General features: G+C 43.8%; 1 protein-coding gene across 1 annotated transcript in view; it reads right to left on the bottom strand.

Annotated features, from left to right (window-relative positions):
* The window catches only part of pde5ab (phosphodiesterase 5A, cGMP-specific, b), a 61682-nt gene extending 47523 nt beyond the window's left edge, over positions 1-14159 (bottom strand). The window contains 3 exon segments of the mRNA XM_034130882.1: positions 8476-8649; positions 10259-10733; positions 13899-14159. Coding sequence (XP_033986773.1) covers positions 8476-8649; positions 10259-10733; positions 13899-13996 — 747 coding nt within the window. The 5' untranslated portion in view covers positions 13997-14159.
* Positions 14160-25844: the final 11685 nt, after the last annotated feature.

Below are 25844 nucleotides of genomic sequence, written 5' to 3'. Positions count from 1 at the left end.
TAGTTGAAAGCAATGCTATTAAACGTAATATTATTCCTTTCAACTAACATAATACCATTACGTGAAATCTGTTGACATAATACACTTAAAGGTAGGGTAGGTAAGTTGGAAAAACCGGCTCGAGATCGCTAGAATTTGAAAATACACAACCGGAGAAAATCTGCCACTTCCTTACAGAGCCCCTCCTCCAACACACACGAACGCGCACATGACCAATGAGGGCACGAGATAAGTTTGTGCACAGATGGAAGGCTGACAGGCAGGTAGGCCATCCAGTTATTTTAGCCGGGCCGGCTCAGATGATTGGTCATGCTTTTTACAGTACTACAGCTTCCACAGATGATATTTCTTTATGGATTTTTTGTCAAAGCACTTCAGATATTCATTGCTATCGGGATGTTAAGAGCATTCCATGGAATATAACAAAAAGTGTATCTCGAGCCGGTTTCTCAAACTTACCTACCCTACCTTTAAGTAAAGTCAACATTTCAGTTGTTTCAGTGTGCTTTGGCACAGAGGGAGACTCCTCCCCAGCCAGTGACCACTCCTCTCCTTCAGCCCGATGCACATCCCATCAGAACAGCCTGCCAGGCCTTGTTACGGTTGCTAAGAGATGATTAGACAACTGCTGTACTGGGTAAGGTTAAAAAATATCAATTAGTATGTAAAACAGGCCTGTAACTCAAGGCCTCTACAGAATAACCTTTACAAACACAATTCAAAATGCCGTATCAGATTCTCTATATCTCATATGCTCATTTTGTATAAAACAGAAATGTATACATGTTTTAGTTGCGCTACCAAATTGTTTACACACCTTAATATGTTGTTGTGTTTGTATATGCTATTACAAACATAATGTATACTATCTGATTCCCAGACTTTTTTTGACTGATGTGGAAAATTGTTATATATCCCTAAACAATCTTTGCAGCAGAAAAGCACTAAAAATAGGGGGTGTAATCCTGAGACTAATGAGAAGGTACAGATCCAATCAGAGAGCTGGGGAGTCCCTCAGATGACACATAGGAACTTCCTGAAAGCAGTATCAGGTTCTGCAGTTGCACAAACACACACACACACACACACACACACACACACACACACACACACACACACACACACACACACACACACACACACACACACACACACACACACACACACTCGCACAAATAGAGTGCAGCATATACACAGATCATATGTAACATACACACACTAACAGAACACTTATAAGCAACATGAGTTATTTGAAAATACACACACCAAAACCAAAACAAGCTCTCACCAGGACACACACACACACACACACACACACACACACACACACACACACACACACACACACACACACGTTTTATGTTATTTAACACATTCTGATATATAGTATTTTAAATATGATGTGCTTACAGGCATCAATAGCACACAATCATGCACATAAATAAACTCTCACAAACATGCACACACACCTACACACACAAAGTTAATCAAATGCAGGTAGATCATAACATCATCATCATCATGGTCTTGTGGTTGGCAGGCAACCAGATGATAGCGCTACCAAATAAGGAATGTACCCAGCAGGAAATCTCCCTTTATCTCTCTATCTCTCTCACACACACAGAAACCATGCTGTGAGACTGTGTGTGTGTGTGTGTGTGTGTGTGTGTTGTGTGTGTGTGTGTGTGTGTGAGAGTGTGTGTGTGTGAGTGTGTGTGTGTTGTGAGTGTGTGTGTGTTGTGTGTGAGTGTGTGTTGTGTTGTGTGTGTGTGTGTGTGGGTGATGTGTGTGTGTGTGTGGGTGTGATGAGTGTGTGTGTGTGAGTGTGTGTGTGTGTGGAGTGTTGTTTGTGTGGAGTGTGTGTTGCGTGTGTGTGTTGTGTAGATGGTGTGTTGGGTGTGCGAGTGTTGTGTGTGTGACGTGGTGTGTTGTGTGTGTGTGTGTTGTGTGCCTGTGTGTTGTGCGCACTGTGTGTAGTAGGTACTGTGGTGTGGGACTGTGTGTGTGGTGTGTGTGTGTGTGACGTGTGTTGGTGTGTGAAGTGTGTGTGTGTGTGATGATGTGTGTGTGTGTGTGTGTGTGTGTGTGAGACTGTGTGTGTGAGACTGGTGTGGTGTGGTGTGTGACTGTGTGTGTGAGACTGTGTGTGTGTGAGACTGTGTGTGTGTGACTGTGTGTGTGTGTGTGTGTGTGTGTGTGTGTGAGACTGTGTGTGTGAGACTGTGTGTGTGTGACTGTGTGTGTGTGTGTGTGTGTGTGTGTGAGTGTGTGTGTGTGTGAGTGTGTGTGTGTGTGTGTGTGTGTGAGACTGTGTGTGTGAGACTGTGTGTGTGTGTGTGTGTGTGTGTGTGTGAGACTGTGTGTGTGTGTGTGTGTGTGAGACTGTGTGTGTGAGACTGTGTGTGTGTGTGTGTGTGTGTGTGTGTGAGACTGTGTGTGTGTGTGTGTGTGTGTGTGTGTGTGTGTGTGTGTGTGTGTGTGTGTGTGTGTGTGTGTGTGTGTGTGTGTGAGACTGTGTGTGTGAGACTGTGTGTGTAAGACTGGCGATGCTGTTTAGTGTGTTGTTGTCCCTGAAGTATACGCACTTACAGTGGAGGAAATCATTATTTATTGCAGATTTTGTAAGTTGACCCATTTACAAAGAAATGTCTATCAGTCTATCATTGTAATGGTAGGTTTATTTTACTAATGAGAGATTGAATACCAAAAGAAAATCCAGAAATGTACACCATATAAGAGATACAAATGTATTTGCATTTAACTGTGGGAAATAAGTATTTCTACATACATGTAGCTACAAGACCATCAGAAAGCAGCTTGGGGAGAAGGAGACAACTGTTGGTGCCATTATTCAGAGATGGAAGTAACACAAAATGAGCATCAGTCGCCCTCGGGCTGGGAAACACACAAGATCTGGCCCCGTGGGGTATTGATGAGCAGGAGAAAGGTGAGGGATCAGCCAAGAACTACACGGGAGGAACTTGTTAATGATCTCAAGGCAGCTGGGACCACAGTCACCAAGAAAACTATTGGTAACACACTACACAATGAATCGAATCCCGCAGCCCCCCCCCCCCCCCTGCTCAAGAAGAACATGAGAGGCCGTCTGAAGTTTGACAATGAACATCTGAATGATTCAGAGGAGGCTTGGGAGAAGGTGATGTGGTCAGATGAGACCAACATCGAGATCTTTGGCATCAACTCGACACGCCGTGTTTGGAGGAAGAGAAATGCTGACTATAACCCCAGAACACCATCCCCCCCCCGTCAGGCATGGAGGTGGAAACATTCTGCTTTGGGGGTGTTTCTCTGCTAAGGGGACAGGACGACTTCCCTGCACCGAGGAGAGGATGTACGGGGCCGATAAAATATTGGCCGATAGCCTCCTTCCCTCAGCCAGGACTCTGAACATGGGTCATGGAGGGGTCTTCCAGCAGGACAATGACCCTGAACATACGGCCAAGGCAACACAGGAGGGGCTAAAGAAGAAGCACATTTAGGTGATGGAGTAGCCTAGCCAGTCTCCGGACCTTAATCCCATAGAACATCTGTGGAGGGAGCTGAAGCTTCCAGATGCCAAGCATCAGCCTCAAAACCTGAAGGATTTGGAGAGGGTCTTCAGAGAGGAGTGGACCAACATCCTTCCTGAGATGTGCACAGACCTGGAGACCAGCTACAAGAAGAGTCTGACCTCTGTGTGTCCAACTAGGGTTTCTCCACCAAGTACTCACACATGCAAGGGGATCAAATACTTATTTCACACAGTTAAATGCAGATACATTTTTATCTTTTATATAATGTCAATTTCTGGATTTTCTTTTTGATATTCTTACCCTCACTGTTAGAATAAACCTACCATAACAATTATAGAATGTAAATTTATTTGTAAGTGGGCAAACTTACAAAGGTATCGTTATGAATATATATGCATATTCCTGTATGCTCATTTCTGTTCAATGCTTCCCTTTTTTAAATTGTATATCCATCTATTGTACATCTTTTTTGTATATGTATTTCTTATTATTTATTTGTAAATCATTCTTACTGTGTTTGTGCATGCACCATCACACACCAAAGCAAATGTATTGTATATTTAAAACCTGATTCTGATTCTAAACAGATTAGCTTATGGAATTGTTGTTACAATATCACATTATATGATAACAAACCAAAATGCATTGCCTACAATACAAGGTGGTCATATCTCAATAAGGAAGTAACTTCAAGATAATTAAAAAAAAAGATTGTTACAAGCAAGAATCAGTTTGTGTTAAAATTATTGTTTATTATTTGATTAGTATTTAGTAAGAGTTTTTATTGTGTAAAAGGAATCTCAAGGTTCAGTTCCTGATACTTCTTGACACAAGGCATTCCCTTACTGATCCACAGATCATATTCCACTGAGCTGATCCACTGAGGGAAATTTACAAAGACACTACGTTTGAAATATTATAGTCAATATGCCTTTGATCCTATACATCTGTAAGGCCATAGAAGTACTGTACTTAAGTACAATTTTGAGGTACTTGTACTTTACTTGAGTATTTCCATTGGATGCTACTGTGTACTTCTACTCCACTACAGTTCAGAGGTACATGGTGTACTTTTCCTCCACTGCATGTATTTAATCCCTTTAGTTACTTTACAGATGTGGATGAATGATGTGAAATATAATCAAGTGTTAAATCAGACTTTAGTTCCACCTGGAGTAAATCCACAAGCTACCCTGCAGTATACAAAGTCATTCAAACTAGCTGCACCATAAAGCTTTGATATTTTGATGCTAATATTTTTCTACTTTTACTTGAGTAACATTTTGAATGCAAGACTTTTACCGGTAACAGAGTATTCTTACACTCTGGTACTTCTACTTTTCCTTAGGTACAATATCTGAGTACTTCTCCCACCTCTGATTCTAAGTCTATATCTCAGTTTGAGTTGTCTTTTGAGTATATCAATTCAGTCTAAGTGAAGAGAACGACATATTTGACATTTCAGACGAGGTCACTCAGGTAAGCACACACACATTTGACTGCACAAAAAACATATGCATTTAATCATAGCCCCATACTTCTCCCTCTCTCTCTCTCTCTTCCACCCACCCACACACACACACACACACACACACACACACATCACACACACACAACACACACACACACACACAACACATCACACACATCACACACACACACACACACACACACACACACACACACACACACACACACACACACACACACACACACACACACACACACACACACACATCCGCTTCTTTTTGAAGACACTTGTAACTCTTTAAGAGGAAGATCTCACTCAGTGTGCAGCCAAAAACACACATTCCTGTTTCCTCCATCCTACTCTCGCAAATAAAAAAGATGTCAATCAGATTTTCATTATTTAAGTAAAACAGTTCAAGAAAATAATATTCAAATATGCAAATACAATGTGGGAACAGCTGGAGGGGTTTAAGGTCAGGGGCTTATTCTACAGAGGTCACCATGCTGTAATCCGATCTGGGATTGGAGGAAGGGCGGAAAAAGGTTTCAAGTCAACTGATCAATAGGTTGTATAGTACTACTAACTGCATTTATATACAGCGTATCTCTCAGTCACACGTTTACATCAAACTGTGTTAATACTCTATTGTGAGCATCTCCTACAACCCTGCTGCTAGTGCTGGGCGGTATACCGCTTCATACCAAATACCGTCAACTTTATACCGTATGATATACATTTTTCATATACCGCAATGCCGTTGAAAAAGTGGCGAAGGGCGCTCTTTCACTGCTGCAGCGATGAAATGTATGCTGGGTACAGCACCAAGCGTAGCAGCAGTAGCATAACATGTGAAGCTGAATGTAAAGATGGACACTGCATAACAGGAGACTGGAGATGGAAACACAAGAAGAACTGAGGAGAGGAGCTGTCTGTCGTCTGGAGGTTTTCTGGATTCCAAAAATCTGACGTGGACCAAATTGAACCAATTATTGCAAATGCCGTTGAACTAAAATTGTTGTGCAAGGAGGTAACACAAGTCATTTACTCCACCACCTCAACAGAAGGCACTTATTGGAGTACAAAGAATGTATGAAGATACGATCTGCTTCAACGAGCATCGCTGGGGAAATGTCTGAAGTAAACTCAAGCATCGCTTGAAGACACATTTGTTCGAGGCACTGCCCATGATAGGAAAAGCAAAGGATGGATTGAGATCACAAACACCATAACATTATATGGTGCGAATTGCACCTTCGACACGTTTAATATTAGTGTTAGTAATTTTTTTGAATAGAGAATAGAATTGTTGCTCCCACTTTGATGCAGTGTAGCATAGTTAATGCACTAGTTAAGCATGTATGTATGTACAGGTATGTTTACGGGGGGGCTTAATGCAGCAGTGGTTCAATCAGAAAAAGTGTCCCCACCACTTTTTCTAACAAAGTGATGCCGATGTACTTCTGTTTTTCTGTCACTCAGTTAGCAAGTCAGTGATCAATAAACAGAATTCAACCACACACACACTCAACTATCCTATAATCTCCACGTGGGGCTGAGCCATCACTTATTGGAGTCTGAACGCTCGTGTAACTTTACCTTTCGATAGTTTGAATGTTTGCTTGGGTGCAGGGTGACTGAGACGAGGGGAATAATGTGAGGGGGAGGCGTGGGGAGGGAGATGGGGAGGGAGAACAGACACAGATCTAATATTGACAACCAGGTCTTTCACTGTACTGAGGTCAGAATAGTACTATCCTGAGGAACGTGGTATTACAATGCAGCAAGAGCCGAGGCTAGTCAGTTAGCATGCTAATGTCCATAGATATCCCTGCAACACAATTCATTGACGTCTTAAACAGAACCGCAACACTTGAACCTTTTCACATTCTGTTGATAATGTTAGCTCATTTTATGTTTAACAGTTTAAATTCTGTAACATATTAAACATTGCAGCCTTAATATGCGAAACAGAAGTGTTGAAATGGGTTGTGGTTTCATAGAAGCATTGCACATTGTGTGGTATAGCTAACATAGCTTTCCTAGCCCCATCCTCACACACTGCCACCTGATACACACACACACACACACACACACACACACACACACACACACACACACACACACACACACACACACACACACACACACACACACACACACACACACACACACACACACACACACACACACACACACACACACACACACACACACACACAGTTAGCCAACTGGGCAACTTCCTTGCACAACTTTCATACCTTAAATGTCTTGCTGCTATGGTTACGGCAGGTGTTGCTAGGTGTGTTGCCAGGTCATGTTGTCAGGGCTTAACCGTGAACACTTCAAGTAAGGCCTGAAAATGTATTTAAATGTAATCCAATATGAAGCTCACCCAAAAGCATATTGTGTGTGTATGTGAGGTCAAAAGATGACTCCCCTCAGATGTCCCCCTGCAGACGTCCTCCCTCAGACGTCCTCCCTCAGATGTCCCCCCTCAGATGTCCCCCCGCAGAGGTCCCCCTGCAGATGTCCCCCCGCAGAAGTCCAGGCGCAGCCCCGATGTTTGTGTCGTGTTACTTGTAACGCTCTGCAGCTCCGATATAGTGTACGTGCTGCTGGTTGGCTTCATCTGAATAAATATACTAACTTGTCAATTATTTAATCTATGCTGCTTCGTATATATAAATGTATAAATAGGAAGGTTGTACTTATACTTGTACAATTATGCCTGATCAATACCCTCACATACCAGCGGCGCCTATAATGTCACAAATCGGCACCACTTAGCATGCTAATTCCAAAAGATATCCCTGCAACACAATTGACGTCTTTGATATAACCCCAACACTGTAACCTGTTAGCTCATCTTTTGTGTTTAACTGTTTCAATTCTGGCATATATTAAACATTGCTCCCTGTTAAATATGTAAAAACAGAAATGTAAAAATGGGTTGTGGTTTATGGGAAATGTATGAGCTGGAACTATGTATTTTCACTTGATGAAAAACAGTTTATTCCTAATAAATAGTTCTGGCACTTAGTGGAACGTGTGGAAGGCAGGCTGGTTTGAATGTACTAAATGTACTACCTTGTCAATGACTTCACCTATGCTGTTTCAGAACAGTGGAAATGTAGCCTACCATATGTATAAATATGGAGGATGTACTTATAATTGTACAATCAGCCTGATCAATACACTCACACACTGTACATTGGTGCCGCTCACAGAAATGTGCCAACCCAAGGATTTATATCTGCTGCACATAAGGTCAGTACCCTGAAAGTGTCATGAGTAAAATACATGTGTGTATGTGAGTCTTTTTCAGTAGTGAAGATGTATCCTCCAGAAAACCTACTTCTTTGATCTCTATGTATTCCCCCTCAATTCTGTGCTCTGTCAGCACAAACTACTGAGTGCACCTGAAAGCACACACATGGTTCAACACGCAGGGAAAATAATTGAAAACCCTACCTCGTAAGCATTCTTGATATTGAGCGGCTGTCCGGTGGCGGCTACATGTCCCACAATGCCCTTGTTCCACTCCAGCCGGATGTAGCTGCTGGAGGACTCCTCCAGCGTGGACCCCTCTGCCACATCGAACAGACGGCTGACCAGGAACTTCCTGTTGGAGCTGTCCTCGCCCACCTGGGACCAGAAACAGAAACAGCAGGACTCATCAAAACAAGGAAATATATTATTGTGCTCCTTTGTATTTGATAACACTCCAAACACAGCAAGAAAGCAAACAAAGACTCTTAATTTCATGCCAGATAACAAGTTGATATGGGTTATAGTAATATTCACAACAACAAATCTTATGAGAGTGTGTCAGCAAGAATTCCATTCCCAAGACAATGTAAAAGTAAACAATATACAGTATATATATATATATATATATATACCGCTTTATAATTATTATTTGTACTGGCTGCTAGCTCTTAGTTAGGCTATTTAACTACTGTAACACAATCCGTAAAACACTGTGCAAGCACTACTGTTATCTGGCTGCTATCACACTTTTTCTACATTACATTACATTACATTACATTACATTACATTATATTACATTGCATTTAGCTGAGGCTTTTATCCAAAGCGACTTACAATAAGTGCATTCGACCAAGAAGATACAAACTTGAAGAAAACAGAATCATATAAGTACATCAGGTTTCATAGAGCCAAAACATTTCAAGTGCTACTCAACTGGCTTTAGATAAGCTAGTCCTTTATTAATAATTCTTTGTTAGTAATTCTATCGCTCGAAGTGGAGTCGAAAGAGATGAGTTTTCAGTCTGCGCCAGAACATGTGTGAGCTTTCGGCTGTCCTGATTTCAATGGGGAGCTCATTCCACCATTTTGGAGCCAGGATAGCAAACCCACGTGTTTTACTCTTATTTTATTTGACTTTTTTTTTTAAATATTGTTACTGTACTTCTTGTTATCCACCTTTCATCAATATACTTTTGTAAATTGTACTTTGTGTAATTGATATCTCTAATATGTTATGCGGGCCTCTTAACAATGTCAATTTCTGTGGGACTAATAAAGACATTAAGATTCTGATACAGTCAATTAGAGCTGAACAAGTCAACACCTCTATGTTGAAAATGGATCAAATTAAAACTGTGTGTAATGTAAAGGTCGCTCACAGTGAGAAATCCTTAGAATAATATTAACTCATTCCATTCCAGCATTCTCGTGGATCTTTCTGAAGGCCTCTAAGCTTTTTTGAGTCTGCACATCATGTAAAATATGCACAAAGGCAAAACAATAGCTGGCATGATAGAGTGGCACTTCAATGACAGAATGACACCTACACTGTATGGTAAAACACTTTTATAGACTCTGAATAACTGGAGCTTTGCACATCAGCAGTTTGAGCGAAAGCTGAGATGTGAACATGTTGGTGAGTGTAAGCACTTTTTAAGAGATGTTTCACAGCACACATAGAGGCCTGTCTCACTCCCCCTGCTCCGGCTGATCACAGTGCTCTAGGTCAGGGGTGTCCAAACTGCGGCCTGGGGGCCAACTGTGGCCCGTGGTCCATTTTTAATTGGCCTGCAGCAAATTCTTAAAGTATAATGGAACATGGCCCAAACCTGAAACCAGTGCTTGTCTTATATTGTACTTCTTGAATAGTGTATATGCCAGCCCTTCGTATATTTTTCTGTATGTGACCCTCAGTGAAAAAGGTTTGGACCCCCCTGCTGCTGCAGTTAGATAACAGTTAGAAAACAGTAGTTTGTGTTCCTACCAGAAACAGGGAGTAGCGGTCTGCAGCGATCAGCTCGTTGATGTGGAGGAAGATCTTGTGACAGAGTGCTGTCACGTCCAGATGACTGGACACGTCCATCACCAGCTCCAGCAGCCTGGCGCAGCGGTCACTTCCTGCCCCGCTGCCCCCCCCACCGATACCCCCCTCGCCCATCACAGAGCCGCGCAGAGGGACCGTCTCCCGGTCGGCGTCGCTCAGGAACGTCAGAGAGCCCTCGGCGTCTTTCACCACGATGGGTCTGAGCGGGCGGTCGAACTCTGACGCTGATATCTTGCGGGTGGGGGTGCCAGGGGCCGGGCTGGGGATGGGGGACGGGCAGCGGCTGTCCTGGAGTGTAGGTGGGAGAATGGTGGAGGCAGAGGGGGGGCCGGAGTGCTGCTGTGGAGGATTCTCTTTGCAGGAAGACTGCTGGATGGAGTGAACTCGCTCAGAGAACCAGGCGTTCACCATCTCCCTGCAGCACAGGACACACACTGAGACTGGGACAAACATCTGGATCTGACAGAGGATAGTACCACCTAAAACATGAGATACGACTAACAGTATATTATTTAACAATTGACCTTCATTACATAATAACTATTTACACCAACATACACAAACATTGTAATTCCTGACAGTTGGAACATAACATTAAAGGTAGGGTAGGTAATTCACTTCAGATACACTTGTTGTTATATTCCATGGAATGCTCTTAACATCCCGATAGCAATGAATATCTGAAGTGCTTTGACAAAAAATCCATAAAAAAATATCATCTGTGGAAGCCGTAATACTGTAAAAAGCACGACCAATCATTTTAGCCGGCCCGGCTAAAATAACTGGATGGCCTACCTGCCTGTCAGCCTTCCATCTGTGCACAAACTTATCTCGTGCCCTCATTGGTCATGTGCGCGTTCGTGTGTGTTGGAGGAGGGGCTCTGTAAGGAAGTCTGAAGGAAGGGGCAGATTTTTTTCGGCTGCGTACTTTCAAATTCTAGCGCACTCGAGGTGGTTTCTCCATTCTTACCTACCCTACCTTTAAACATATGACTAAATACACAATCAGAATAGAGTCTTCCCACAGAGGGGAGAAGTGAAGATGGATACAAAAAATAAAACACTATTAGATAAAGGTCGTGCACATAATATTTAAAATGAAAAATTACAAGTAACATTCGTAAAAAAAAAAATCCAATAATAGAACACACACTGGTTGACAGGTAGACTATTGTTATCGTTTAAAGTTACTCCTGAAATCCCACAAATGCACATGATCTGTTTCTGTACCAAAACAAAAGAGACATCTATCCAGTGTGTTGATCTTTTATGGTGCAATTTGCAAAGGAAAGGCAAACAAAGAGAAAAAACGAATTACAACTAATTACAAGATGACGTAATTTTAAAAATGACCTCATACTGGTCAAAAACAATGTAGAAACGTGATGAAAACATGACATTTATGTTTGCTGGTGTATGACCACATTGTAAGGTGGGTAATAAGCATTAGCTCGCCACATAGAGGGACATAGAGTTCAAATGATATTTGTTCTGCTTTATTAATGCTCTGAATGCCACATATATCGAACCTTCAAATGTAGCTTTAGACCAAAGATGAACCCATTGTTAGCTAAGTAAAACAAATAAAGCAGGGTTAGGAAACGTTTTGAAAATGCTTACGTAAAGTATTTGCTGAAAAATGTAAACTTTACAAATTAAAATTTGCCATGATTTAAATAAAAATGGCCCTGATTGCTGGAGAGGAAGGTACATACTTTGATGGGCTCATCCATCAACATCATCCTTCCCTGGTGGAGGGACATATTTGTGTTTTGCCCTACTGGTTAAGAACATTATGGAATATGCATCCAAACATTGGACAGATGACCAGAGGGAGTTTTAGTTAAATGAAACTGTGTGTCTGTGTGTGTGTGTGTGTGTGTGTGTGTGTGTGTGTGTGTGTGTGTGTGTGTGTGTGTGTGTGTGTGTGTGTGTGTGTGTGTGTGTGTGTGTGTGTGTGTGTGTGTGTGTGTGTGTGTGTGTGTGTGTGTGTGTGTGTGTGTGTGTGCGTGCGTGCGAAGAGTAAATTGGATGTGATTAGTGAGAAGCTCTCTAATCAGCCGACACATTGTCTAATCAACTTGGAGAACACAAACACACAAACACACAAACGCACACACACATTTTAAAGCTTGCTCTTCTATTTGGCATGTGCCGGCCGTTGAATCCACCCTGATATGTTGGCCCTGAGCCAGGCAAATAAAACTACAAGAGCTGTTATCTGCCTGTCAGGGCCATCAGGCGGAATCCTCCTTACTCCCCCCCAGCCTTATGTATCCAGGGGGGGTGTGGCTGAATCAATACTTCTCTAAGAAATGCTTCTCAACCAGAACAACTGATGCGTACAAACGATTTGCACTGACACACTTTTTTGTGTTTCTTTCATGCGGTCAGGAAGAGCGGTGGAGGAAACATGTCCTCTTACAATGCTCTTTATGGCAATGTATTTGGGGATGGAGATGGGATTGAGGTAATGTGTGTTGCTAAACTAAGTGAAGTTGCCATGGCAGTTAAAGTGGATGAATGGGTCTGAAGAAGTATGTCACTCAAACAAACACAGAGCTAATGTGTCCTGATGAAGAGCTGCCAGGAAGATGATATGCCAAGATATGACTGCTGCAAAAAAATGCCTAACACAGCTGCTGCTGCTGCCAGAGAAAGACTGCTTTGGAATCTTTGTTTGCGTAAGAAATTAAACGGCTCATTTGCTCTGAACCACGCTCTCTTAGGTCTTAGGCTGAAGCAGAAAATAAGTGATTTAAATTAAGACACAGGCACCATGAGGAAGGATTGTATAATTATCACCAAGGATCTATCCAACAGTGCACACTGAGAATTAAACAGAATCCCTGGCAGCAGTAAAGGTTAATGATTTAAGGGCGCTGGGCAGATCTCACAGCTCTCACTGATTGTGAAGTGGATGATGAGATCAATAAAAGAGCTGGGAGAGAGAGGCCATGTTTATCAGAGAGCATTACAGGAGCTCTGCAGGTATCAGACACAAGGATCAGAGTGTACCTGAACGCAGCACATGATTGTTGGATATGACCAGGTTTTAGATCCTTCCTGACTATAAAGGAGAGTTCAAATAAAGAGGAAAATATTTCTTTAAGTAAGATGGGATATTTAGAACATACATCTTGTATTTTGAACTATATTTACCAGAATCAGGAAATGCCACAAATGCTCAAAAGTGTTCTGTTTTCTGATGTTAGTGGTGATTTTCCAATAAAAATGTGAAATGGTTTAATCTGAGATACAACTTTCCAAGAGTCTTTGACTCAACTAGATACTTTTAGATGCAGTGTCTAAAATCAAGACCCTGCATCACTGCTTGTTACTTCCTAAGTGTCTAGGTCTTATATCCAGTGTAAAGACATATTCTGACTTGATATTACACAAAAGTACATGGCAAGACTTCGAATCTTTGCCGTTCCTGATTGGCTATGGGGCCGCGCACCAAAAGCAAACTGATGGTGGCTGTTTTTCTGCAAAGATGTTCACGAGTAAGCGCTCTCTCTTACGCACAGAAACTAAATACACCAAGTTTAAGGTCCCACCACCCCCCACCCCCCTTTACCTTGACGCCTTCCTGATAAAGTAGGAGTGCGAGAACTCCAGGTGGTCGTCCAGCCACGCTTCCATCCTCTCGCTTTCCGGGGAGCAGCAGTCCTCCATGGCGCAAAGGCGACCGCAGAGTGCCGCTGAGAGCTCCTGTTACCGGCTACATATACACACGGGAGACCCGGTACCGAATAAAAGGGGGAAAGCTGCTCCGTACCGGGGAGTGTGCGCGCTCCGGTCATACAGCGGGACTGAGCGCGCTCCGGTCATACAGCGGGACTGTGCGCGCAGGGAGGAGAGAGAGAGAGCACACCCCCTGTCTTTCACCTTTATCATAAAGAGTGCTGCAAATACACCATCCACACGAGGCACACCTACTGTATAACATTCCGATTCTTACCTCTATAAAAAAAGATACACATATTTATAATCGTTATATTTTCGACCTTCTCTTACAACTTATTTCCTTAATGTTCGCAATCGCACCACCAGTCACCAAAGCTAATTCCTTGTAGCCTATGTGTAAAGGTACCTGGCAATAAACTCCATTCTGATTCTGATTTAATGTAGGCCTACTTTAGTGTCATATATTATTACATTTGTGTAGCATAGCAGATATAGGAAGAAATAATGATGATTATTGACCGATTCACACTTTTATTTATTAAAAGCATTGAACTGCCGGCATATTTTATTCTTATTTGATCTTATTTTATGTTATTTTTATTATTATTAGCCCATGTGTACTATCTGTGTTTCTGTCTTATTCTGTTGCTGCTATAACACCTGAATTTCCCTACGGGGATCAATCAAGGTCCATCTGATCTCATCTTATAAAGAGTTACTTATAAGTGCACATACTTTAGTGTAATCTCAGACGGTCAACAAAAAATGGTTAAAATCAAGACAGCAGGATCTAAGATATCCTGGCTTTAAGTGTGTCAGACTGGAAATACATTGGATCATACATTTCATTGTATCTTTGTTGGACTTGTTGTGGTAAATACCTTAGTTAGGCATAGACTGTATATATAAAGGTTTTAGGCCACCGCTCATGCAAGCTGTTTTTATGCGTGAAATTAGTGGAGTGCCCCTTTACAGAAAATATTCAGTGTAATTGTACATTTACGTTCACATGAAGGGCTCCATCCAATTGTTTACATTGTGATACAAGTTATGGCGGTAAAGAGGGTAGGATGTAGCTTTATATATCATCAAATTCCTGTCTTGTTGCTCTTATTCCGTCCCTTCGTAAAAGAACAGCCTACTTAAGGACCAAATAAAATAACCATTAGCAATCTCTGGGAACATATTTTGAGAGGTTTAGGAGGAGGTTCCCACACGGTTATAACATGACATTCCATTTCCCAGGAAAAACATCTATTGGGGTGGAAGATAAACAGAATGTTAGTATCATGGTTCATCTTATATTTTAATAAAACAATGCATTAAAACCATATCATCTTCTATAGAAGCATCTAAGGGAAATATTAGTTTCCCGGGAATGTTTACAGAACTTTGTTACGCTCAAACATTCTAGGAAAGTCCGAGGGAATAATTAAACAAAGTATAATATTTCTAATGAAACAAAGTAGAGCATTTCTGGAACCCTGGTGTGATATTACAGGAGATGACAAAGACGTTGAGGAAGGCTATGAAAATATCCTCTGTATCAAAAATCTCAACAGTGAATATAAAGGGCATACACACACCCCATGATCAACATCAGGGCTGGTACGTTTAGAGTTTTTTACGTTGGCTTTTTACACCATGATTCACATTTATCATCCCCAGGGAATAAGACACACATTTAATTCATTTCTGTTCATATGCTTGGTTTACACAATAATCCTTTAGAGAGTTTTTAGCCACATCTGCAGTAAATCAATTCCTCAGAAAGCTAGTTCCTTTTTCACACTCAAACAAAAAAAGGAAAATATAAAATGTGTTGTCAGGATTTTTGAGAGAACTTTTGGGAAAAACACTGAAGACTTTTCTTACTTTAATATCGGTACAAATAATCAACTTTTAAACCTTCAACAGCAGACACGGGTTGTATTCAAGGGGGATGTAATTGAGGTAATTGAAACAGTTCCTTTATGAGAGCAAACCCACCACAAGTCAATCCTTTATTAATTTATCTGACCTTATTTAGCTGGTACACCGTAATGAAAAAATACCATCAATCCCAGCAGTAATGAACTGTTCGATGACTGTGAATCACAGCTGGAAGAGTGCAGGTTTGTATTGATGAAGTGTAATGGCTTTCACTCTGTGTCTGCTCTCCAGTGTCCCCCCAGCTGGACACACCGCCCCCCCCGCTGGTGTTACCTTACCAGCAGATGGTGGCTGCTCGTCCCTGGGGGAACCCACCAGCAGCATCCCAACCCCCCCACAGCAGAGAGCTTATCAGAGGAAGGGAAGAAGGGGGACACCCAGACAAACACACCTTCTTTGCTCTTGGTTTTATCGGTCTGTGTGTACTTTCTAACCTTTAAATGTCTCATTATAGTGTGTGTCATTGTTACATTTGATAGGCCTGTATTGCTTGGACATGTTTTAATCTGTGTATGTTGCTTAGGACAAGGCAAGAGGACACCCTAACCATTTTGTCACTTTTCAAATCATTTACTGACGTCCATCTCTTGTGAACATGTGTAGTCTACTTTTCTGTTCTGTCCTGCCCTTAATATGGAAATACTTTATGGAAAACAGATGCAAAGTATGTAAAAATAGAAAGAGTAGAGATGTCCAGCACAGCCATCAAGATAGCCTTTGCGCTCATTTGGTGTGGGTTTAGCAGACTCTCTATGTAGTTGCCAATGGTTATCTCAAATAATCTCCTGCTTCCTCGGGCGGTTCTGCGGGGCGGGTCCAGTTCCAGCACCCGCAGGGCCAGGCCAGGCGATCCCGACGGGCCTCTGCCCCAGCTCTGCGTCAGCAGAGGGCTGCGGGATGGGGTGCACCGTCCTCCTGGAGATGACGGGCGGTGGGAGGAAGCGTCCCGGCGGAGAGGGCTCTCTCCACCCAGGACGCGAGGGCAAACCCTGCCTCCTCCCTCTACGATTCCTCTGTGTTGATTTATGCCTTCAATAAAAATGATTGTATTTATCCCAGTCTAAGAGTCATTCTTTTCCACAATCCCACACTTCACCATAATGTTGTCTGTACAGATTCCCCACTCGCCGCCCCAGTTGTAACTCCAGTAAAGGAGGCAACCAGCGGGCGCGCGCACGTGATAAACCACAGGAAGTGCTATCAAAGCGCTATGCGAGTACAGGACCATACCTCACCAGCAGGCAGAATATCTGGGGGTTTTGCTCGATGCAGGCAGACTACGTGCCACCCTGACAGAAAGCAGAGGCATCCCTGCTTCGGGCAGTTTGCAGACTGCGTCAGGGGGCGACGGTGACAGCTTTGACCATCATGCAGACTTTGGGTCTCATGGCGGCTGCTCACTTCGTGGTGCCACTCGGACTGTTGCATACACGTCGCCTGCAGAGGTGCTTTATCGGCCTTCGTTTAGATCCCAAGAGGCACAAACGACGTCTGGTGACCATCCCTCAGTAGAGAGCAACCTCCGATTCTGGGGGGTCCCCGGAGCATCTGGGGGTCCCCGGAGCATCTGGGGGTCCCCGGAGCATCTGCGGAGGGGAGCTCCACTGGGGCGAGTGACCTCCTATATCACGGTCTTCACAGACTTATCAGTGACAGGATGGGGGGGGACCTGCCTGGAGAGAGCTATAGGTGGTGGGTGGCCTCTGACAGAGGCTCGGCACAGCAACCTCCTAGAGCTGCAAGCAGTGATCCTACAGCACTTCAAACCCTTAATACAGGGCAAACATGTGCTAGTGAGGAGCGACAACCGCACCACAGTGGCGTACATCAACAGGCAGGGCGGAGTTCGCTCCGTAGCCTTGTTGACCGCAGCAGAGAACCTGTGGTTGTGGGCTTCACAGAATGTGTTGTCTCTGAGGGCCCTGCACATCCCGGGACAGGAGAACGTGGGGTCCAACCTCATGTCAAGAGGCGGGCCCCTGCCAGACGAGTGGAGGCTTCACCCGGAGATGGTGAAGCAGGTCTGGACTCAGTTCGGGAGAGCAGAGGTGGACCTGTTCGCCAACCGGCACAACAGCCACTGTGCCCTGTGGTTCTCCCTGGCCCGGTGGGACAATCCGGCCTTGGGGGTGGACGCATTTGCACACGAGCCATGGCCAAGAAAGCTGCTTTATGCCTTTCCACCGCTGCATCTCATTCCCCCCCTCCTGGAGAGGGTGAGACGAGAACATCTGTCAGTCATCCTAGTGGCCCCAGGTCGCCGCTTGGCGCCGTGGTACGCGGAGGTGACACCATGATGGTGGGCCAGCCCTGGACGATTACTCAGGTCTGGGGGACGCTGTCTCAGGAAGCAGGTGCAATAGGGGCGTACCCACTCTGGGCCAACCTCTCCAGGCTTGGCTCCTGAGAGGGACAGGCTGAGACAGGTGGGGCTGTCTGACAACGTCATTCAGACTATCCAAGCAGCAAGAGCAGGATCCACCACAGCCTGTTACAGGCCGAAGTGGGCGGGGTTCCAGCGATGGTGTGAAGAAAGGAGTCTAGAGCCTCTATCATGTACGTTGGGCTCTATTATGTCCTACTTACAGTTACTGGTGGGCAGGGGGCTTGCTCATTCCACAATTAAGGTGTATGCAGCAGCCATTTCGTCCTGCCATGAGGGATTTGGCGGCAGGTCAGCCTTCAGTCAGCCGCTTATGTCGCGGTTTTTGCAGGGGGTCAGGAGGCAGCGCCCAGTAATGCACGCCTCCTCCCTGCAGTGGGACCTGCCGTTGGTGCTCGAGGCTCTGGTCACAGAACCATTTGAGCCTCTGGAGCTCTCCTCCCTGAAAGCACTGTCATGGAAGACAGCGTTGCTACTTGCCTTGACTTCGGCCAAGAGAGTGTCCGAGCTGACCGCTCTGTCGGTGTACCCAAGTTGTCTTTTGATCCGGGGTGACCGTAGCGGGGCGACACTCAGACCGAACCCCTCCTTTGCTCGCAAGAGCCTGAGGAGTTCGTTCAGAATATTCAGTTAGGTGGCTTTAATCTTCCACCCCATATTGGGGCCAGGGAGGCTAAACTGCACCTCCTCTGCCCAGTGCGTGCGCTAGCATGTTATGTAGAGCCCACGGCTGCCATTAGGCGCACTGAACAGCTGTTTGTGTGCTTTGGGGATGGTGTGGCTGGAAAAGCTCTCTCCAAGAGGCGCCTGACAGGATGGCTCTGCGAGTGCAGTCCAATTCAAAGTCCATCTGTCTCATCTGCAAAGCGAGCGTGGCTTTACCGAAGAAGGGCCATTTAGGAGCGGCATTTCAAAACAGAGCACAAACGCTACGAGACGGAATTCCCTCCTAACTCTGCCCTACGCTCCCAAAAGGTGAGGGACCTGAAAGGACAGCTAAATGCACAGCAGTCCATTTTCACCAGGCCCAACAACAAGAGCAAGGCTGCTACCATAGCATCTTATCGTGTCAGTCACGTTCTTGCGAAACACATGAAGTCTTTCAAAGATTGCGAAGTTGTGAAAGAAGCATTCCTGGAGGCTGCCGACGCGCTTTTTGGACAGTAAAAATAACAGTAGCATTTCAACAGGTTTTTGATATAATAAAAACTCAAGTTAGATACCGTTATTCAGAGATGGAGTACTCGAGTCCTGGACTCGGACTCGAGTCGGACTCCAGTGTCGATTTTCGGGACTCGTGACTTGACTCGGACTCGCGCACTGATTGACGCGACTCGGACTTGGACTCGTGAATTCTCGCGCACGATGACTTGGACTCGGACTCGGACTCGTGAATTCTGGCGTACGATGACTTGGACTCGGACTCGTGAATTTTTCCCCCCACGATGACTCGGACTCGACTTGTACATTGACGCTCCGACTTGGACTCGGACTCGAGCAAGTTTTCTCTGGAGTCTGATGTCCTCTATCCTGGCGTGTGCACCTGTGTGGCGAGTTCACGTACTGGGCCCCGCTATTCGAGTCTAAAGATGTCTAGAGACACACCCCGCATCGTGCTGTATGCTTTCACACATTCTGCTTCCACATTGGAAAAGAGCAGCGCAAAATGCTCGTTGTGTGGAAAAAATATTGAAGAGAAGGCTCCGTAACACATTACTCTAAGGATCGAGTTCAGACATATAGGCTGTCTTGAACACTATCATCCGAGTAATGTGATCTAATCAATAAATAAAGATTCAGCCGATAACACATGGCTACTTAACATACAGAATGACGTCATTTTGCATGCTAAGTAGCCATGTGCTTTCTGGGGCTAAATCTTCATCAGTAAACCGATTTAACCGGTAAAAGTTCTTTCAAAATAAGAGTCCCGATCTTATTACTATCAAAATAAAAGTGCAAAACGAAAACTTTACCATAGGAAAATATTGGCATACAAATATAATCACTTCTCTAAAAGGTAACTCATTTTAAATATAGTTAGACATATTATAGGTCATTTACAATAATAATAATAATATTAGTAATAAGCTTTATATTTGTATAGCCAGGGGTGCACATAACTTTTTTAGTGAGTTACTCAGATGAGTACCAGGAGACAGCGTTTGGTACTCACCCCACATGAAGCGTGGTTTTAATAAGTGCAGTCTTCCTCACTGTCCTCCTCAGTGTCTCCTTCACTGTCCTCTATTTACACTTCTTGCATGCTAGATGATGAAGATGCACCTCCCTGTCTCTTTTTAAGCCTCCGATTTGCTTTCTCCAAAACTTGTTGCCAAAACTGTGAAGTCCTTGCATTTCCTGAGGCCAAGTTGAAGGATCAAATACTAAGAAATTATCACATGACTTGTAGTCATATCTGATTTCAGAGGAGGGAAGTAACAAAGTACATTTATTCAAGTACTGTACTTAGGTACAATTTATGCTACTTTGTACTTCTACTCCACTACAGTTCAGAGGTAAATCATGTACTTTTCCTCCACTACATGTAGTTAATACATTTTAGTTACTTCACAGATCTGGATGAATGATGTGAAATATAATCAAGTCTTAAATCAGACTTTAGTTCCACCTGGAGTAAATTCACAAGCTACCCTGCAGTATACAAAGTCATTCAAACTCATTTTTAAACACTTTAATGATCAATAATTATAAAACATATCATATACATTATTATGAAATGGACCAATCTGCAAAATGACTACTTTTACTGTCGCTACTTTAACTAGGTGTTGATGATAATACTTTTCTAATTTTACTTGAGTAACACTTCATCCACCTAACCCTGTCTGATTTCAAACTCTTCCATTAACAGCCTGAGTAAGTTTGCAGGCAGCTGTGTGTTTTAACTGCAGCAGCTTGACCACAGAGCGTGACCGTTGTGATCAGCTGATTTTGCGCAGTTCTCCAGTGTGTGCGCGGGGCACAGAATGTGCACAGGGGAGTCTCCCACTGCAGCCAGTTGATGTAGTTTTGGTACAATTCTGTTGTAGGCCTACACACTGACGTTAACAGCAGCCCCGTCTGTGCACACGGCGACCAACTCTGTCGTCCAGTGATCTAAGCCTCTTTCTCCTGTGAAGCTTCACAGGTCCGTCGGTTATGTCCTGCGCGGCACAGCCAGCACCCAGTTCAATCAGTCATAGAAAGTCCGAAGATTTTTGCAGGGAGCGAAACGGCAAAGTGGCTGCTTAATGTCTTTGTTTTTTTTGGACATGTCTAATAATTTACTCCACTGAGTGTTGACAAGAAACACGTATAGACGAAATATGTGTTTTTGTTTTGATGACCTATCAGGTACGCAAAGGCGCGTTGTGACACAAGTGACGTTACGCATTTCAGATTGTTGCCGCGCATGCGTACCTGCGTACCAGTTATGTGCACCCCTGTGTATAGCACCTATTACAAGAATTGTAGCCAAACTGGCTTCACAGCAGTTCAATAGACAGATTAGTATAACATGACAGGATAAAAGCAATGTAGAGGAGCAGCTACATTACAACACATATATCCACGAAGATTAATACATGAAGACTTGTGACTCGGACTTGGACTCGGACTCGAAGAGTGGAGACTCGAGAGTGACTTGGACTCGTGAATTGGTGACTTGACTACAACACTGCCGTTATTAATCAGCTGTAAGTTTTAGTTTGTTTGACCTTATTCATTATAATTATTGTACAAAATGGTATAAGAATGCAAACTTAAATTGATTACTAGTGTTGTTTGCATCCTATTTTAAAGGCATTTCTTTCTATACTCTACTAAAATGCAACAAAAAAAGGGTTTGATTCTATTAATTTTGTCTTTTTTATTGCACTTTGGCAGCAGATTCCTGTGTAGCTTCAGATCTGAGTTGTCTTATTAGTAAGCCTAATTTATACTTTTGTAGCAACACTATTTTTATATAATGGCAAAGAAAGGGTTCAGAGTCTTTTCTTTTTTTCCTGTGTCATATGTGGCAGCACTGTTCAATGTTTCTTGAAAACATGACCCACTGTAGTTTGTGACGTGTGAATACACTCCAACTCTGTATCAACAACACTGTTGTGTAACTTCAGTTAAATACTTGTATGTGTGTAGATTAGAAAGAGGTAAGATAAAGGATCTGCAGTATTTTATGAAGTATTAATCGTACAAAGGTCAGTTTTATACAAGTAGAAGTGTGTATTTACCTGGTAGTAGGCTGTCAGTAATGGCTACGCCTCTCTATTGCGGCTTTCACACCAGCGCTTTTCCCTTTCTAGCTCCTAGCGAGAGCTTTTCTGGTTCAGCTCCGGTTTCCCTTTTCAGCTCCCGCTCTGTTCACACCACCCAGAGCTGCCGAGAGATTTTCTCCCACAACAACAACGGGCCGGGGACTACGTCGGGTCGACGATCGTGTTGCTTTTAATCATACGAAGCCAGATTAAATTAAATAACGACTTCTCCAACCTTATACTTTTCTCCAGAGTGCCGTGGTTCATTGTTTATTAATGTGTTTCAGCGGCATTTACCGACCGCTACAGTGCTGGCTGCACTTCCACGGGAGTTTATTCTCCCGTTAGCTCCGGGTTAGCTCACACGGCTCTAAAGTATTCACTGTCTGACTGTCACACAAGCAGCTGATACATATCCCCAGTTCCCCTTAAGTGAATGTGTGTCAGTCTGAATTGACGCTGTTTGGCATCACAACGCTGTTATGAAAGTTTCTCTGGTATAACATGGGTGATGTTAGCATAGCAACCAAAGTTAAACTGACTACTTGCTAAGCCGTTTTATACAGGCACATTTTACCGGCGTATTTTTCATTATGACAACCTGTACAGCCCATGTATTAATTCCATCCGATAGCTGCTATAATAACAAACAAAACGTCTGCCTGCTCTCCACAATGATCAATAACAGCGAACGGATGGTCAAAGTAAGGTTTCCTGCACGCCTCGACGTAAGCGACGCCGCGTCATAGCTCCAAAGCTCTTGCCTCTGGACCGACAACTTTTTGGAGCTGGAAGTGAACCGCATTCCGGAGCTATGACGCGCCGCCGCTGCGGTGTGAACAGGAAAAACCGGCGCTTTTCAGGCTCTAGCTCCCAGCAGGAGCTGGAAAAGCGCCGGTGTGAAAGGGGCATATTTGGACTGGTAGATCTCGGCAGACTGGCAACTTTAAAAGTAGCTCTCGGTTCAAAAAAGGTTGGGCACCCCTGGTGTAGAAGATATATGCACGGCGGCGTCTTGGTCTACGCCAGGCCCCTTCATAAAGTTTTATCTCTTGGACAGGTCTGGCTCCTTCTCGTCGTCTGTGCTTGCCGGGGCAACACATGACTGGTGAGAGGGGGGGGGGGGCTGTGGGTCAGTAGGTATCTGACCCCCCCTGGACATAATGCGCTTGTGTTTTTTCACATGCTCCTTAGGGACCCGGGAAACATGGTGCACAATCAGCCCCATACAGGGCTGGAGGACTCTCCCCACTATCGTCCATGCACACTCTACACGAGGTAAGCATGTGTGAGTGTGCCTTATCCAAGCTGCGGCCCCGACTTCTCCACGGTTACAACCGAATAGGAGGAAGTGGGGGTGCGGTGGATGCTAGCCAAAAGCCGGTCAGGGCGAATAATCGATTAATATTCGCCAGGGCTGTCCGATTTTCGAATTTGATCATGGTCAGTTTCTGGCATCCCTAGTTTATACATCGGGGCTCCACCCACTGTACCCATAGAGTCCAGTAGAGGGTGGAGCCTGTGTGATATATAAAGGGGGGTTACGTATTGTAACCCTAGTTATATAAGCACAGGCGGAGCCCTCTACCTGGGGGCCCTGTCTTTCCTATGCCGCTCACTGAAGAGGGTGTAGGATGACGGTCGGAGGGCGTAGCTGCCTTATATACCTGCACGCGCATTCAGGTAGGCTCGCCCCGATTGGCCGGCTACGTTTATGCAACTCAGTAGGTGAATGCACGCATAGCATGATAGAGAGTAGTACCCATAGAGTCCAGTAGAGGGCTCCGCCTGTGCTTATATAACTAGGGTTACAATACGTAACCCCCCGTTTTGGCACTGGCTGATTACTTATGCAAAGCTTTATGCGTGAAATATAATAATCCGTTGCTTTGAATAGCAGTTTTATATAAATAGCAAATGTAGTACCCATACAACTCAGAGTATTGTAATAAGGGCAAATGGTAAGATTCCACTTAGTTCCACTGAAATGCTGTGCTTCAATACTGAAACTGTAGTACGGTATGTTGGTCTGCTTTGTTCACACATCAGCTTAGTTACCATCTCGTACAAAAAACGTAGAGATTATTAGCTTAGACAAATGTACTGTATGATGTTTTGCCAATTCTACATTATGTTACACAGTACATGATTTACATCTTAAATATTAAAATGTTTATTTGAATTATTTAAATAGATTTGAATCAGAATGCAAAACATCGTCTATGAATGAAAAGGTGAATAAAGGACTTTTCAGGTATCTGTACTATCTTTACTGAAGCACTCCTGTAACACACACAAACACACACACACACACACACACACACACACACACACACACACACACACACACACACACACACACACACACACACAAGGCAAGGCAAGGCAAGTTTATTTATATAGCACCTTTCAACACAAGGCAATTCAAAGTGCTATACAAAAAATGAAAGACATTAAAGGTAGGTAGGTAAGTTTGAGAAACCGGCTCGAGATACACTTTTTGTTATATTCCATGGACTGCTCTTAACATCCCGATAGCAATGAATATCTTAAGTGCTTTGACAAAAAATCCATAAAAAAATGTCATCTGTGGAAGCCGTAGTACTGTAAAAAGTACGACCAATTATGTTAGCCGGCCCGGCTAAAATAACTGGATGGCCTACCTGCCTGTCAGCCTTCCATCTGTGCACAAACTTATCTCGTGCCCTCATTGGTCATGTGCGCGTTCGTGTGTGTTGGAGGAGGGGCTCTATAAGGAAGTGGCAGATTTTTTAGTTCAATTAAAAGCAGCGGCAAAAAGAAAAGTCTTCAGCCTGGATTTAAAAGTAGTCAGAGTTGCAGCGGACCGGCAGGTTTCTGGGAGTTTGTTCCAGATATTTGGAGCATAATAACTGAATGCTGCTTCTCCATGTTTAGTTCTGACTCTGGGGACAGAAAGCTGACCAGTCCCAGAAGACCTGAGAGTTCTGGATGGTTCATCATTTAGCAGTAGATCAGAAATGTATTTTGGGCCTAAACCATTCAAAGCTTTATAAACCAGCAGCAATATTTTGAAATCAATTAGTTGACATACAGGAAGCCAGTGTAAAGACTTCAGAACAGGAGTGATGTGATCCACTTTCTTAGTGTTAGCCTCTTAAGGACGACGGTCCCCCCATTGGACCCCTCCCACCGTTTTTTTTTCGAGACTGTGTCTCAGGGCTTCTTAACATTTATGAAACTATTAATGTGTAGCACCAGATTAACGGGAAGAATCTCAGCT

This window comes from Trematomus bernacchii, unplaced genomic scaffold (genome assembly GCF_902827165.1).
Source record: "Trematomus bernacchii unplaced genomic scaffold, fTreBer1.1, whole genome shotgun sequence".
NCBI classification, from domain to species: Eukaryota; Metazoa; Chordata; class Actinopteri; order Perciformes; family Nototheniidae; genus Trematomus; species Trematomus bernacchii.
This window is presented reverse-complemented; position numbering and strand designations above follow the sequence as displayed.